This window comes from Ornithodoros turicata, chromosome 8 (assembly GCF_037126465.1).
Source record: "Ornithodoros turicata isolate Travis chromosome 8, ASM3712646v1, whole genome shotgun sequence".
Lineage (NCBI taxonomy): Eukaryota > Metazoa > Arthropoda > Arachnida > Ixodida > Argasidae > Ornithodoros > Ornithodoros turicata.
Window position 1 is genome coordinate 2,845,970 of NC_088208.1, and position 15,548 is coordinate 2,861,517.

General features: G+C 45.1%; 1 protein-coding gene across 1 annotated transcript in view; it reads left to right on the top strand.

The window, feature by feature from the left end:
• The first annotated feature begins 3,502 nt into the window (after positions 1–3,502).
• The window catches only part of LOC135366355 (uncharacterized), a 52,611-nt gene continuing 40,565 nt past the window's right edge, over positions 3,503–15,548 (top strand). The window contains exons 1-2 of the mRNA XM_064599023.1: positions 3,503–3,697; positions 12,251–12,446. Coding sequence (XP_064455093.1) covers positions 3,566–3,697; positions 12,251–12,446 — 328 coding nt within the window. The 5' untranslated portion in view covers positions 3,503–3,565. The remainder of the gene's footprint in view (positions 3,698–12,250; positions 12,447–15,548) is intronic.

Here is a 15,548-nt window from a genome sequence, read left to right on the forward strand (position 1 = left end):
GAGAGGTGGCCTTTCCTTTAAGAAGGCACCCGCGCATGTTGGCGGGGCTGATGGACTCGCTGCCACTTAGGCTAGCAGTTGTAACTGGAAGTTCCCTGTAATAAATGTATATTATTGGTGTTCTACATCAAGTCCCCGTGGACTCTGCCTTTCGTAACGTGTCGACGTAGCGTAGGGCCCGCAAACCGTTCCTACGACTCTGCGGACCCACTTCAACAACTCTACGAACTTATATTCGTGTCTTTCCCCCCAATAATGGTGACGCCCTTTTCGGACTGGCACGTTGCGTGGGAAAGTAGCAAGAGAAGATTGGAAGAAGAATGCGGAAAGAGTGAAAGAGCATTGTACTCATTACCAGACCTCAAACGTTCGCGTAACCTTGAAACCGATTATCTCCCCACAATGAACATGACAGCCTCCCGCAGGTGGGTCCATAGCGATGTTTTCCACTCAAAGATGGCGGACTCAAGGGCAGGGCATGCGCATACGCGTTGTCGGAAATAGTCCATTCCTAGCAATTCATTCCACCGCAGGTCAGCGTTAATGGGGTGGTGACAATCTGATAATTCGATGTCCGTTACAACATGCACGCATCATGCTGCATGCATGTCTGCATATCGAGGAACAATACAGTAAAACTTTTCGTATCGAACAGCTCCTACGTCGGACAGGATGTCCTTGCAGCGGCAGGCTCCACTTGAGGATACGTCGGGAGCGAATTCCCTATGTCCAAAGTAGGAGAGGGCCTTTCCATGCCAAGTCGGACAAAAATGTGGGTTTTATTTTCTCAATCTTACCCTTACCTTGATCTGAAAAAGACCACAACGGGTCGACCCCCTATGACTTTATCGCGTTTATCCCCCAGAGATCATATTTCGTATTTTTATTTCGTATATTATTTTCGTATTTCGTATCATATTTTCGCATTCGCACTGTAAATCGACCTGAAACTGTACTGAAGCATGTCGAAAATAATACTGCCTGCCTTACTCTGTACGAGCTTACAGCAGGATACCAGTTCGTCCACAACGCAGAGTCAATGTGTCATAACACAATCGCACTACCACTAAGCAGAACTACGTTTGTTTTTCAAACCACGACCAACCACACAGGCAGCGTTCGGCGTGTGCTCCTCCACCACTTCTCATGTTTCTGACTCGTTTAATTTGTACTTCTCACATGTAAAGGGAAATATTGGGCGCTTACTGAATCACGTATTCGTCCTATAGAACTACACAACTGGCATACTCCATTTCTGCGACGTCCGCGTCGTTTACTTCGAAACCCAGCTTTCAACAAGCGTCCGCGTGGAGCCTCCTCTCTGGAGAGCAGGCGCGTCCGTGGGGGTGCTAGCCGCGGCGCTCACAAGGACAACTGCGCTTCAATGTGTTAAAAAAAGACGCTGAACGCATACTTATTATACATCTTCGTTTGACTGCCACGTGAAAATACGCGAAATACATGATATGGAGACAAAGGTATCCGCGGTCGGGAATAGACCTCTACCTGAGAAACGTCATGATGACGTTGGTAGACAGACTGAAACCGAAACAGATTGGAAGGGGAGAGCTGGGTTCCACGAATGGGCATGTGTTCGCTGCCTCCTATTAAAAGAAAAGTCGGACTGAAGGTTCAACTCTACCAAACCGGTGGCGCTGTCGAACACTACGACGTCATTTGTTTACAAACAGGGAGAGGTCTATTGAGAGGCACTTGACTCTTATGTTGACTTCTCTTATGTCCGAACCATTTCGTTTGTGAACTGGTTACCTCTATCTCTTTTCATTTTTTGGTACTGGTCCTCTTCGGGTTCAACAGTGTCGTGAAAATTTCATTTCGCGTTCGGTTCCGGGAAAAATAGCGATTCCGGTACGGGTTCGGGACACAGTGCACTCTCCTGTCAAACTAGGTATTTTTTATCAAAAGGAGTTAGTACACTCTCTTGTGAACCTTGGTCTTTTTTTATCGAAGTAGGTTAGTGCACTCTCTGGTTAATCTAGGTCCTTTTGAAGGTGTTAGTGCACTCTCTTGTAAGTCTACGTCCTTGCCCTATTCCGATCACACCACTTGTGTTCAGTTTGCTTGGAGCCTTTGAACAGCGCACTGCCCAAATGCCCTCGAGAAAACGTCCTGTAGCCTGTACTGCAATGCTGAAGTAGAAGCTCGTGGAATTAACACTTGAGAAAGTGGAAATATTTCGGCAGGCGGGAGGAACATGCAGAGAGCCTGCTACAGCACAGTAGAGGTGAAACCAGAGTTCAAGGTAACTCGTTACTGTAGCTAAGTTCTTTTTTTTTTGTAACTTGTAACTTAACCTGGTACTTTTGCCCCGTGGTAACTTTCAGAGGAATCCGTTCCTTTTTCAGGTAACTTTGCCAAAGTATCGATCTTAAGTTTAGTTCCAAGTTACTTTTAACTCGCTTTTCACTCACGTCCACATATTTTCTTGTTTTCTCTCCGGTTCCTTCATGGCATTTTTTGCCATAAAACGTGATATTCAATTAATGACAGTATTTTATTCAGGAAGTAAGAACCGCTGCCATTGAAATGAAGCTGAACCATTGTGCGCCCACAGGGAGTAATATGCAAAGCGTTCGAATAGACCTCTACCAGAGAAACGTCATCATGACATTGGTAGACAGACTGAAACCGAAACAGATCGGAAGGAGAGGGCTGGGTTCCACGAACGGGCACTTGTTTGCTGCCTCCCATTAAAAGAAAAGTAGGACCGAGGGTCGCGTCCCTTTAAGGGACCATATCGTAAGCCCCTCAAGACTGTGGCTTTCGGAGGCGACCTTGTAGCTTCGAGCGTAGTTCAGTTCTACCAAATTTTGGCGCTAACACTATGACGTCATTTGTTTACAAACAGGAAGAAGTCTATTGTTGGACGTAAACGAAAACGATCTAAGCATGTTGCACTTCTCCGCAGACAACTCAAGGTCTAACTCAACTGCTCACGCGCGCTGCACCTGCGTAATGGTATTTTGTGTCCAAAGTAACTTGGAAGTAACTCGTTCTTTTTTTAAGTACCTCAGTAACTGCGAGTTACATATCAGGCTGGCGAACTTCGTTATTAACTTAGTTACATTTTGCACACGGTAACTTAACTTGTCGCAAGATCTTTTTGACGGGTGACTTCTCAATCTATGGGTGAAACTACAGCCCTGGGTATTTTATTTTTAAATTCCGTGTTCTCAAACGGTGATTTCTTCCTTGTGTATAGTGCAACTAGAATAGTGTGACTGTAGCTACACATTGCCGATTTTTAGCCAAATAAATAGTCAGATGCTTCAAATAAGTTTTTTTTTACATTGGTTAGGTCAAAGAACTTGTAACGCTAAAGCATTGCATCACCAACGTAAACGATCGAAAAGACATATTTGTAAGTAAAAAGAAAAGAAAAAAAAGGCTTCCCTCGTTTTTCGTCAAGCCTACATTGTCACAATCATCAACTAGCGAAAACTGGAGGTCGTCGAAAATAGGAGCTGCGTGTCATGCCGCTTCCACCGAGTCATTCAAATAAGAAGAAGAAGAAGGAGAAACTGTTCCTCAATCGTCTTCTGCAATGTCGGCATCTCTTGGAACTCAGGTCTGGGCATTGCTATGGCGTCAACTATGGATTCAAAGGCTCAAACGGCGTCCCATTATGACGACGCTCGAAGTGCTGCTCGTCCTCATAGCCTTCTTCGGCATACAGGTAACGATCTCCTCTGATGTCTCTCAAGAAGTTAGTTATAGGGGTGGGCACCCATCCTGATACTCAATTAGAGAACTATAGGCTCTCGATCAGTTGTTCCAATGAAAATACCTTCTCCGCTCACACGGGGAGGCAGAGGGTCAGGTGAGGGGAACGTGTACCAACCCTTTTTGGCCACAGAGCAAACGTGGCACAAGAGCATGATGCGCGCTTTCGCCTTTAGTTATGTAAAAAAACTATACATGTCACCCCTGAAGCTGTCATCTATCTGTAGATCATGACAGCGTACGCTCTCTACCTGGTACCTGAGGCCTTCATGAAGTGACCTGGGATATGTAGTTCCGTATCGGGACCACTGGCTTTTTTTAAAGAAAAAAGAATAAAAACAAAAATCAAACGCTTTTACGTGAAAGAGGAGCTAATTAGTAACAAAATTAAACAGGAACGACCCTCGTGTGTTGCGTAAAACGTATAAAAATTGAAGGAGATCCGCCATCTTTACTGGGGACCTTCTGATCTAACCCGAGGCACAGTCTCGACGCCCGCACCACCTAGTGCGTGTGTGTGGGGGGGGGGGGGCGCCCCCCCCAATCTGTAGAACCTAACCTAGACTAACCTCACTAAAGTGAGGTGATCGAGCCCAATAAACCTCTACCCGAGAAACGTCATCATGACGTTGGTAGACAGACTGAAACCGAAACAAATCTGAAGGGGAAGACTGGGTTCCACTAAGGTGACTAAATAAGCTCTAGGTTCCGGGAATGGACACTTGTTCGCTGCCTCCTAGTGAAAGAAAAGTAGGACCGAAGGTCGCGTCCCTTTCAGAGACCATCGTAATCCCCTCAAGACCGTGGCTTTCGGGCGCGACTTTGTTCGCCTCTAGCTTCGAGCGTAGTTCAACTCTACCAAATTCGTGGCGCTGTCGAACACTATGACGTCATTTTTTTACAAACGGGGAGAGGTCTATTCAACGACCCTACCTCTTGCAAGATGGCAAGTTTCGAATTCGTTAGGCTTATCATTCCCGTGTTTCTCCTGCGCTAAAAGTGGATCAGATGGGGTTGTTGAAATGCATATAAAAAAGCTTCGAGTCCACAGAATTTTATAATTCTTGCATTTTTAGATTCAGTATATGATCTTCTTCCACTTCTATGCAATATTTGCCTTCCTAACCCTTTCACTAATTTTTCAAAACGAGTGGTCCCGATAGGGAACTACACTCGTGACGACGTGCAGCTCAGCTTCGTAATCTGATGACCTCACCAAACGCCTTCACTTGTCCATGAAATCATATTTGTAGCTGCTTTACTTACCTTCATGAAGGCTTTATGCTCACCTTTTGGCATTATGCCCTCACGACCGATTATGAAAAGCTGAAACTGAAAAGCTGAAGTACGTAATGCTCCTTGATGTCGTGAGGAACGAGGCGTTGTCGGGAGTGAGTTGTGAGTTGATAAAAATCTGTAGAGTATATATAAAAAAAATCCTAGTATAAATGACAGTATACGACCACGTCAGGTTATAGATTTTATTGGTTCATGGTGACGTCGGATGCCGATTCGAGCTTACGTTGCCGATACTTTGGTATTATCCACCGCGATGTCTTACACCTCGGCACTGGTCTGGGTCGCGACTAATTTATGGCATTTTGTTAGCCTAAAATTGAGCATGTGGTTACTCTATCGGCACCGTAGCGCCACGTACGGTGTAATCCTAAGGCAGAACACACGTGCCACCTCCGTCGATATTTTGTACTCATATATATGATTGATTCTGAAAATATGAAATTTATAGCTTCAAATATCTTTATAACTCGATAACTCTCCAGTATCCGACTTTCTTGGGAATCGTTTCGAGTGTCGATGCAACAATTATTCGAAGACGCCCAAGTGCATGCTACACTGGAATTAGACGCGCGCCATGGTTTCGGGGGAGACAAAGCTCCTACACTCTAACGAAAAAAGAAAAGTGGAATTTCCTACCCAAGCTGGTAGAAGGGCAGTTTCTACTCTGTAATTTGTTTCTACTGTGCAGTTATACCTAAAAGGTAAAATTGGTTTGAGTAGACATGGAGTTGCAATACAGCTCTACCGAGATGGCTAGAAAATTATGCGTTTTTTTTTTCTTAGAGTGATAGGTCACAATAGCCTCCTATCGCACGAGATCAGTCCATACAGGTGGTAGTGAAAATTATGAAAATTCGCGAAGAATAGCCTGGTGATAGACAAAATGGCGTAAATGCAGGCTAGCTGGTGGATAAATTCTAAGATAGGCAAGCCTGAGCGATGGGCAAGACACATAAACAAACACAAACACGAGGGATCAAAACCAGCAAAACGTTTAATAGATAATAACGAACGTGTTTGTTTACGTGTCTTGCCCATCGCTCAGACTTGCCTATATCGTGGAATAGCCTGGTGCTCGGGAGTATCGCCGTGGTCGTGGTGGTGAGCAATGATAGCTTACTATCGGCGTTTTAACATCTGCATATGTATCGCACTTTGTGCATAGTGCCTAAGTATCGATATTCTGTTTTTTTTTTACACTATTGTCCGGAAGCACATAACCGGCTGTACCCGAAGGTCTTTTCATTGGTTCTGCTCTTCGCAAGACGTTTAGTTAACCGCACTGCGAACCAGGGAAGGGTAACGAGCGTATTTTCGTTAGCATTTCCATATTTGTTACTGCAGCATTTTCATTCCAGTCATTCCGTTTCTGATACCGCGCTTCCTAATAGGCCATTTGCAAAAGTTCCAGGGAGCAGCGCGCGCCCTGGGAGGGCATGCCGGGAAATGCTGTGCAAAACGACAGCGACGGTACATACACCAGTCCGACGACGACGACGATTGGAGACGATAGCAAATCGCTGTCGTTTTGCACAGCATTTCCCGGCACGCCCTACCAGGGCGCGCGCTGCCCCCTTATAGCTCCCTTGAGCTCTTTTTCAAATGGCCTATTCGTTTACGTTACATTTCCTTTAAGGCTAGTTTACAGTCCGACGCAAAGGTCCGTCAGTCACCGCCGCGTTCCGCGCCGCCGAGGTACGCATGACAAAAACTGGAAAGCGAGCGACAGGATTCTAAACATACCTGGGTCAATTACTTCTAAAATGTAATTAAATTACATTACTCATTACTCCAGTTAGAATTTAATTAAATTACATTACTCATTACTGCAACTGAAATGTAATGAAATTACATTACAATTACTACAAAAAGGTAATGACATTACAAAGTCATTACTGCGAGTTTAATCGCAATGATATTGAGGATGTGGAAATTCATTGTCAGACAACACTACGTTATAAAAAGAAGACACATTTTATTCTGTGCCGATTGAGTGCGTCACCGTTTATAGTGGGCGTTGGAATTCTTTTAACTCACCAGTCGGCAACTCTTTTTCTGCCAAGTGCCAGCACAGAGCACGCAGTCGATTCTTTTGTAAAAAGTAATGAGTAATATCATTAAAATTACTGCCAAAATGTAATTAAATTACGTTACAAATTACATAATACCAAAAGTAATGCATTACATTACAAATTACCAGGAAAAGTAAATTAATTACTGTAATTTCATTACAGTAATGACATTACTACCCAGGTATGATTCTGAATCATGATTGGCTGGTGGCGCGCTCTATGCAGTGAGTATTTCGTTTTTTTAGTGTAGCACAGATGCACTCTGTGAGGCCGACAACGGCGAGCTATTACAGTAATACCACCGCCACCACCACGTATAGCGCAGATGCTTGTTTTCAGAGCATAAGATTCTTACTAGCCATACACTGTTAAACTAGAACTTGACCACATAGCACGCTCTTACCCAACGACCATTCCGAACAATATCATTCTATGCCATGATTCGTTCAAAACAGGGGGAGGAGCCTATCAGGGACAAGCGTAATGTGTCCCAGATGGGCATCTCCTTCCATTTTCAGCAAACAAGTACACAGAATGATATCATTCGGATATGATTCGGTTGGTTAGGAGCGTGCTATGTGGTCAAGTTCTGTTTTAACAGTGTTACAGTTACCAAATAGGGGTACAGAGTGTCGCGTTCGTTTTCCGCACCGAAGCCGCCTTTCCGTGTCCGCGATTGCCGCGATCGTGTCACGTGGTTTCTCCTTCCAAGAACGCGCCGTCCATGTTGAGTCCCCTCCATCCAAAACCGGTTTTCTCGGTTGGGAGCTGGCTCGACTGCGCGCTCTTCTCCGGCGGAGAAGCGGAAGATTGGTGTCCCATTCACGACCAGTTCACTTGACCCCCGTCCCAGCGCCGGCTTTTTTGTTTCACATGTTTGCCGCAGGAGCATTGGTGGCGCTAGCGACATTCCCTACTTCAGTGGGGTTATAGTGCTTATGAGGTAACTTTCTTCGCATCCGCGTCAGCTATTTGTTCCCTTTTTTCGACAAACATGTAGTAATCTTTACGCACCAAGCCGTCACGAAGACTCAGTTCACATGGGCATGGTTTATTCCGTAGTGCCCTTTTTGCAAGGCAAGATGCCCCCTCGCGCGAAAAGGTGTGCTGTCATCTGATATATTTCTCTAAAAGCTTACAGTCCAACTGCGATGACTTTTATGTTACCTCTTAAAATATTGTTAACATTATTTCCGTTTCGTTTTGAGCAAGTAGAAAAGATTTGCAACAACAATTCACTTTGGAGACGACAAGTCAGACCCACTTGTACAGTGATGGCACCAACTTTAAATTCATTTTAAATTTAAAGGTACTGTAAAGCAGTAGACAAGCATGATATGCCGGTGATGTGACTAGAGACTTTGTTGCTCCTATATACCATATGCGGAACCATGCGACCGAGAACGCGCTATAAATATTTTTAATTTGCCATGAAAAATGCGGCGTAGTGGATCGGTGCGACGCCTGGTGTCAAACAACCCCCTGTACAGCGGGCAACACTGAAAATTGGTATTACACACTATTACATCGGAAATTCGTTATATTAGTACCCATAATATTAGTTTCCCTGTTTACCTATGCATTATGAAACCCCTGTTAACAGTGTTTTTTGCGAACTAACCCAGCGCCGGCCGCTGTTCGATGGAGGCTCTCCCTACTTCTCTGCTGCGCCTGCGCGCTCCTTCTGTTCGCGGCCTCTTTCGGACGAACAAACTCTCTCTGTGACAAACAAGTCCCGACGCTGTCTGGCTTCTTGAACGTCTGACACATTTTTTTCAACGGCATTTCAGTTCGCTTATCCTCAGATGTGGATAGTTGTGTTGGGCCCAGCGTTCTACGCATGCAATGTGGTTGCCGCCGTATGTGGCAGGAGTACGGATTCATTTCGAATACCTAGTACAGTGTTGCCCGTAATCTTTAATTGTAATTTTCTAATTAATTGCACCGTCGATTGGAATGAAACTTGCGCAGTTTTTGTCCTGGTGGCTTGGACTATCGAATAGCCACGCTAAATGACATTTGATCGGGGCTGCTTTACAGTACCTTTAAATAACGGCTTATAGAAGCGTATCGCCACAGGAAGAGCAGCAGGAACTGCTGTTAGCCTATGGTCCAGTGTTGTGTGATCTGATGAATATTTCAGTGACGATACTTCCTGTCTCGGTTCAAATGTTAATTGGTGCTGGTGAAACCGGACCTTAGTCCATCACTCAAGGACTGAAACTGAAGCGAATATCAGTTCGGTTACGGTTCAGTGTCAGAACTCCGAAAGCGGTTTCGGTGACAGTTACGTGGTTCGCCGTTTTAATGCTTGCGGTTACCGGTAACCAAACAGTTGAACCGGTACTTTTTCGGTTTTCTCTAGGATGTATCCGCAGGCCGCGTGGATGTCGCAAAATGAGCTACAAGTGCACACGGGTAAAAATGAACATATAAGTCGCAGGAAATTTTATTCGAGAAGCTTAACCGGCTCTTTGCATGGCTAACCTTGCCTTTTTTTATATGTAAACAAGCCCCCTCCCCCATTAGCAGGACTGCACTGCAACTATATACAGTCGACCCGCGTTTATCCGGACTTCATTTATCCGGATCCTGCGCTATCCGGACAAAAAAGCATGGGGACGGATTTCTCCCCATGTATTTCGCCCTCGTTTATCCGGACTTCAGCTTCCGGACTCGGACGAGAATTCCAGGGAACAGAAGTGACTAATACCCAATAATCGGCTTCAGTTATCCGGTTTTTGTCCAGGAATGACACTTGGCCCACACCTACTCAAGCGAGGTCGAGAACCCTGATCGTGGCCTCCTTTTTACTGACACAAAGACGGTGTTGCTATGAAGAATTTTCTCCCTTTCTTGCTTTGCACGTTAATCCACTCAGCTGACTGGTCATTTCAGACTGAGAAGGTCCGCAACGAGGACTCCTGCGCTGTAATCGCAGATGACGACATCGTCAGTGTCGTCGCTTCCGATAGTGTTCAAAAAGAATCTGATGATGAATGCGGGGATGCACCAGCTATGACGGTAGAAAATCCGCATCCAGCACTGAGAACAGCGCTAGTATTTTCCGAGCAACAAAACAATATTTCGAAAGTTAATGCTGTTAGCAAAGGTTTGCAAGAACTGGATGCGTGTATTAGAATGAAACAGATGACAATGGATAGTTTTCTGTGTAATGCTCAATAAAGATGTCCTTTTAGGATCACTCTGGATTTTCGTGTTTCACTTATCCGGTTCCCTCGCTATCCGGACATTTTCACAGGAAACGAGGCCGTCCGGATAAACGCGGGCCGACTGTATTAGCGAAAACGTTTTCAACTGTTTCCCCTTTACTTTGAGGAGAAGTGTAGCCATTATATGACGAAGAGATCTAGTTCAACAGAAGCACGTTCAACACCACTAATCAGAGTCGTAAAGCAATACAAATATCGCATCCAAAGTTGATCGCGTTCACGCTTGAACAGATTCATGCGATCCGGTAACTGAAATCACATGATTCTGTTCAGGATACGGTTTCAGTTAATTGCGAATGGTGAATTGCAGATATGGATCTGGAAGAAATTTGGGTTCCAAGCGGTCTTCGGTTGCGTCCCGGTTTCAGTCCATGCGCGCACTTCCACGTGACAGAGCATGATTGGTTCCGGTGCTGGATCGCCAATGAATTGATTGGGTCTTTACAGCGATACCTGTATAGGGGTGGGGGTGATTGGGGGGGGGGAGGGAACTAACTTCTAGGGGAACTGTGCCGACATGCATATGTCTGAAAGCGTCTGACGAAAACCCAGGAAAAAATTCAGATAGCAAAGCCGGCTCTGGGACTCGAACTCGGGTACCTCCCAGGCTCGACCAGGTATGGGGGAACTTGTTTTGCAAGGACGGCGTGGTATCAAATCAAGTGCCTTGTGCTGTGTACCAATACGAGATGCGCTGGTGTCACGCACTGCATATGCTTATGCCATACCATACCATAGCACGAGAAAACAAAATAAACAGTATCCCTGTGAAGTATGCCCCGACAAAACGAGTACAGCAGTCGATATTGTACATTACAAACCAATATACACGTCCAAAAGATATATACACGAGTCAATACGAACACCCTGTCGTCACATGTCCCAATACGGCGTCCCGCTATTTTAGGGAATGTGGGCAGCGCGCCAAGCGGACCTTTCACCGGTCAGAGGAGGAAAGGGCGAGGAGGCTCAGCGGACAGCCGCCCTATAGGGATTTGGGAAAGTGGCCTGGTCGCTCTGTTATTAAGTAGGTCGTGGTCCCATTGCTAGGCGACGCAGGCGTGCCCGGACACAAGATGGCGGTCTCGCTCGCCGGCGTTGCTCAGTGTCGCTATTCTGTTCCCTTATACCTGGTGTTTCAGTTAAACCCCTGGGCTAAATAATTCGAGAACGGGTGCACCAATCGACGAACTTTCTTTTTTACGAGTATCTGTGCGATACCACCTACAAGCTGCGCATCGTGTGAATGAGTGGCAGCTGCCACTAAATAAAACTAAAATAAAAATTCAAATGAGTTTCGTAAAAAACATATCTTCTAAAGCAGGGGCTGTCGGCATTAAAATGGGTACTACCCCTTTTGGGACCTTCAGTGGACACCTTTTAGAGAAAAATCTGCCACTGAAGTGGGTCATTTGTTGCTGTAATTAATTGGTTTCGGTTTACATATTTTGTCGGGGCTGGTCGCGGTGAAGCGCAAAAGGACGTAATTCATTGGTGGATAAGAAAATGGAAGAGCGTCCTTTTGCGCTTCACTGCGACCAGTGGCGACAGAAATATGTAACCCGAAACCAATTAATTACTGCAACAAATGGTGGCAGATTTTTCTCTAAAAGGTGTCCACTGAATGTCCCAAAAGGGGTAGTACCCATTTTAATGCCGACAGCACCCTGCTTTAGAAGTTATGTTTTTTTATACGAAATTCATTTGAATTTGTATTTAAATAATGAGCGCCTCTCAAACATTCACACGGTGCGCAGCTTGTAGGTGGTATCGGACAGATACTTGTAAAAAAGAAAGTTCTTCGATTGGCGCACCCGTTCGCGAATTATTTAGCCCGGGGATTTAACTGAATCACCCGGTATAGTGACTCTAACTAACCCCTACGCTTCATGCATTTCGCAGGGCGACCGCCTCATTCAAAATAGTGCTGGAATCTCTGGCGGAAACTGGTCAGAGACGCACGCTGCTACCGTGTTCTCGAGCCACACTCCGTCCCAGTTTCTATGGCTTGCACCGCGTGTTGTGGTGTACGCCCCCAATACTCCATATCTGGCTAGCCTCATGAAGCTCGGCTTCCCGTCCTTTTTCAACCAATCAGGTAGGTTGGTTTCCGATATATAACTGGGCATGCCTTTGTCCTACGGTTCGTCAGGTTTAGAGTCACTAAATAAGCTACGCTTCAGAGTATCGACATTGAGCCGCCATGTTGTTTCGGATGACCTCCAGCGCCATCCATTTAGCGCTCTTCGAAGTGTTGTCTTCTTCCACTGCTGAACTTCACCTTCATCTATTTCTACTGCCAAAATAGAGGTGGGGCTGGAGGTCATCCGAAACAACATGGCGGCTGTTTTTGCCTCAGTGTCGTTACTCTGAAGCGTAGCTTATTTAGTGACTCTAGTCAGGTTCTGAATTGGGCGTTTCGAAAGCGCATTGCGCCACACATTCTACAAAACAACAAAACAAACAGCGTAACACAATTCCGTACATGACATTGTCGGGTAAACATAAACAAGCCCCCCGCCACAACTTACGGTGTCGCAGGAAGACTTCCGGTCCTTCCGCGACGAAGCACGTTCGGAACCAGCCGCCATGCAGAGCTATAAAGGGTGTTTCGCTTAAGAGTGACCCCTAAGTATTAAAAACAATGTACTTGAGATAAAAATTAGAAACCCTCTGCATCATACTTGTGAAGGTTTTTGCCGCCCCAACAGGTGGTTTCCTTCAGTGTGCCGCACTAATTCGTCTAATTAGCTTAACTGAACTAAAAAAATTCCCAAGCAAAGGTAACGTTTTCTTGCGCTAATTAGAAAGCCCGTGGCCACAACACCGCATTTTCAGTCAGTTACTGTGACTGAAAATCGCGAGTTAAAAACCGCATACCGGTGTGTAACCGTCCCTTCATGTTTTTTTGTTTTTTTTTAAAGGACGGTCGCATTCTTTCCAGTTCGGATTTCGAAACAATATCGAAAATCCCCCCCCCCCGAAAGAGTGGCGTAATACAGGGTGACTTTTTTTTATATATACAGATTTTTCATTAAAAAAAACTATAAAGGCTCTAGACATCCTGTTTTCACTTGGCTATCTTGGTTCTTGGCTATCTGTTGCTCAACCGTCGAATGACTCATTACTTAAACATCGTTGACGAAGTTTTTAATTATAAAAGCTACAAGGTCGTCCCAATCAGACCACCTGGTGCCTTCGGTCACCTGATACCGTTACGGCTTTCAGAACAAAAATCCGTCCGGTAGTTCGTCCGCAAAAAAATCGTTAAGGAACACCAGTTTTTCTTTATTTTGTTTGTTACGCATTTTCCAAGACTAGTCTTTTCTTCACCCATAATGTGAGAGGGTGAAAGAGTACACTATCCCCTCTTGCGTCCCGGAAAAGGATTAAGACTACGGCTACGGTCCCACTTTCCCCCTAACCCAGACCCCTAACCCAGATAGGGGAGTTCGGATAGCGTCATCCGATACATTTGTTTTTGTTTTGTTTCCGCAAGTTAAAGCTCATCTTCGACGCAAGAGGCGGCACTGTGCTCTTCCACCCTCTCACATTGGGGGTGAAGGAAGGACGTGTCTTCGAAGGTACAAAATGATCAAAACAAAGAAGAAAATTGTGTTCTTTCTTTTTTTTTTTTTGCGGGCGATCAGTCGAATTTTTGTTCTGAAGACGGTAACCGTATCAGGTGACCGAAAGGACCAGATGTTCTCACTGGGACGACCTTGTAGCTTTTATAATTAAAACAAAAAGACACCCTGTATAACTGTTAGTCGGTGGAATAGATACAATACTCGCAGTTACGGAGTTACTTGAAAAAAAAAAGAATGAGTTACTTCCAAGTTATTTCGGACAAAGTGGCACTACGCAGGTGCATAGTGCGTGAGCAGTTGAGTTAGACTTTGAGTTGCCTGCGGAGGAGTGCAACACGCTTAGTTGCTGTTTATGTCCAACAATTTGAATGTTTTACACCTTACTCGCTGCGGGCGCACAATGGTTCAGCTTCATTTCAATTGCAACGGTTCTTACTTCCTGAATAGAAGTGTGTCATTGATTCAATATCACGTTCTATACCATAAAATGCCATGAAAGAACAGGGGGTGTAGGAAAAAACGTCCCCGGAAAAAATGCCCCCGGACAAAATGTCCCCGAAAAAGAAATGTTCCCGAAAAGAATGTCAACGTTCCCAGCCCCTCAGGTAGGATTATAGCGCAAAACAATGCACCGACTTTGATTTGATCACACTAAAGAAGTTAATTCAACTACATACCTACAACTTCGGGTGGAGTAGTGTAAGTTACAAGAGTGAATAAAGGATATTATTCTCAATAGGCTCGAAAAAACGGCGAGGCGAGTAGACGGAAATGCCGTCCATTATACTTCTTTATTTTTTTTTACTGCTATTCTGTATTTATTCACGTACTTCCTGACCCACATGTGTTCGGCTGACGTTAAAACCGTATCGCCCGTCCAATGCCGCGAAGAAATTGTTTCAGGCTCTAATCTCCCGGTGTGCACTGCATACAAAGATTCCGATGCCGCATTCGCAGATTCACTGTCGTCAGCTTTACACGCTTTTTCGGCGGTATTCCTATTGACACTTGATCAATTAAAGCAGACTTGTGTGAGTATCATCATGTAAACGCGACAGCAAATAAATCCTTAGACGGTAATTGTGAACAGGCTTCCCTTCAACTTACTCCTTGAAACACGTTGGCCCTTACTTGTCAGCACAGAATAAGCATCAGCAATGACAGGACGATCAATAAATGTACGGCAACAAAGTGCGGCCTAAATACCATGCGATCGTATCCTCAACGCCACGTTCTGTTCAGTCGCACGTTCTGTCTGTACCTTATGTCCACAAATATTGCAGTATGCTATCCCATCAACGAGCCCAACTTTTTGCACTTGTTCAACACCCAGATTTTGCTTTTTGGGGAAACTGCGGGTAACCTCACAGGGGACACTTCTTCCGGGGACCTTCAACTTATTGCTTGGAAATACGTTGACCCTCATTTCACAGCACAGAATAAGCATTAACAATGACAGGATGCTCAGTGAACGTGCTGCAACAAACTGCCGTCTAAATACCATGCGATCCTAACCTCAACACCCTTATTTTGTTTCTTTCGGGAGCTCCCGGTAGCCTTTCCACAGGGGACATTTTTTACGGGGACATTCTTTCCGGGGACGTTTTTTC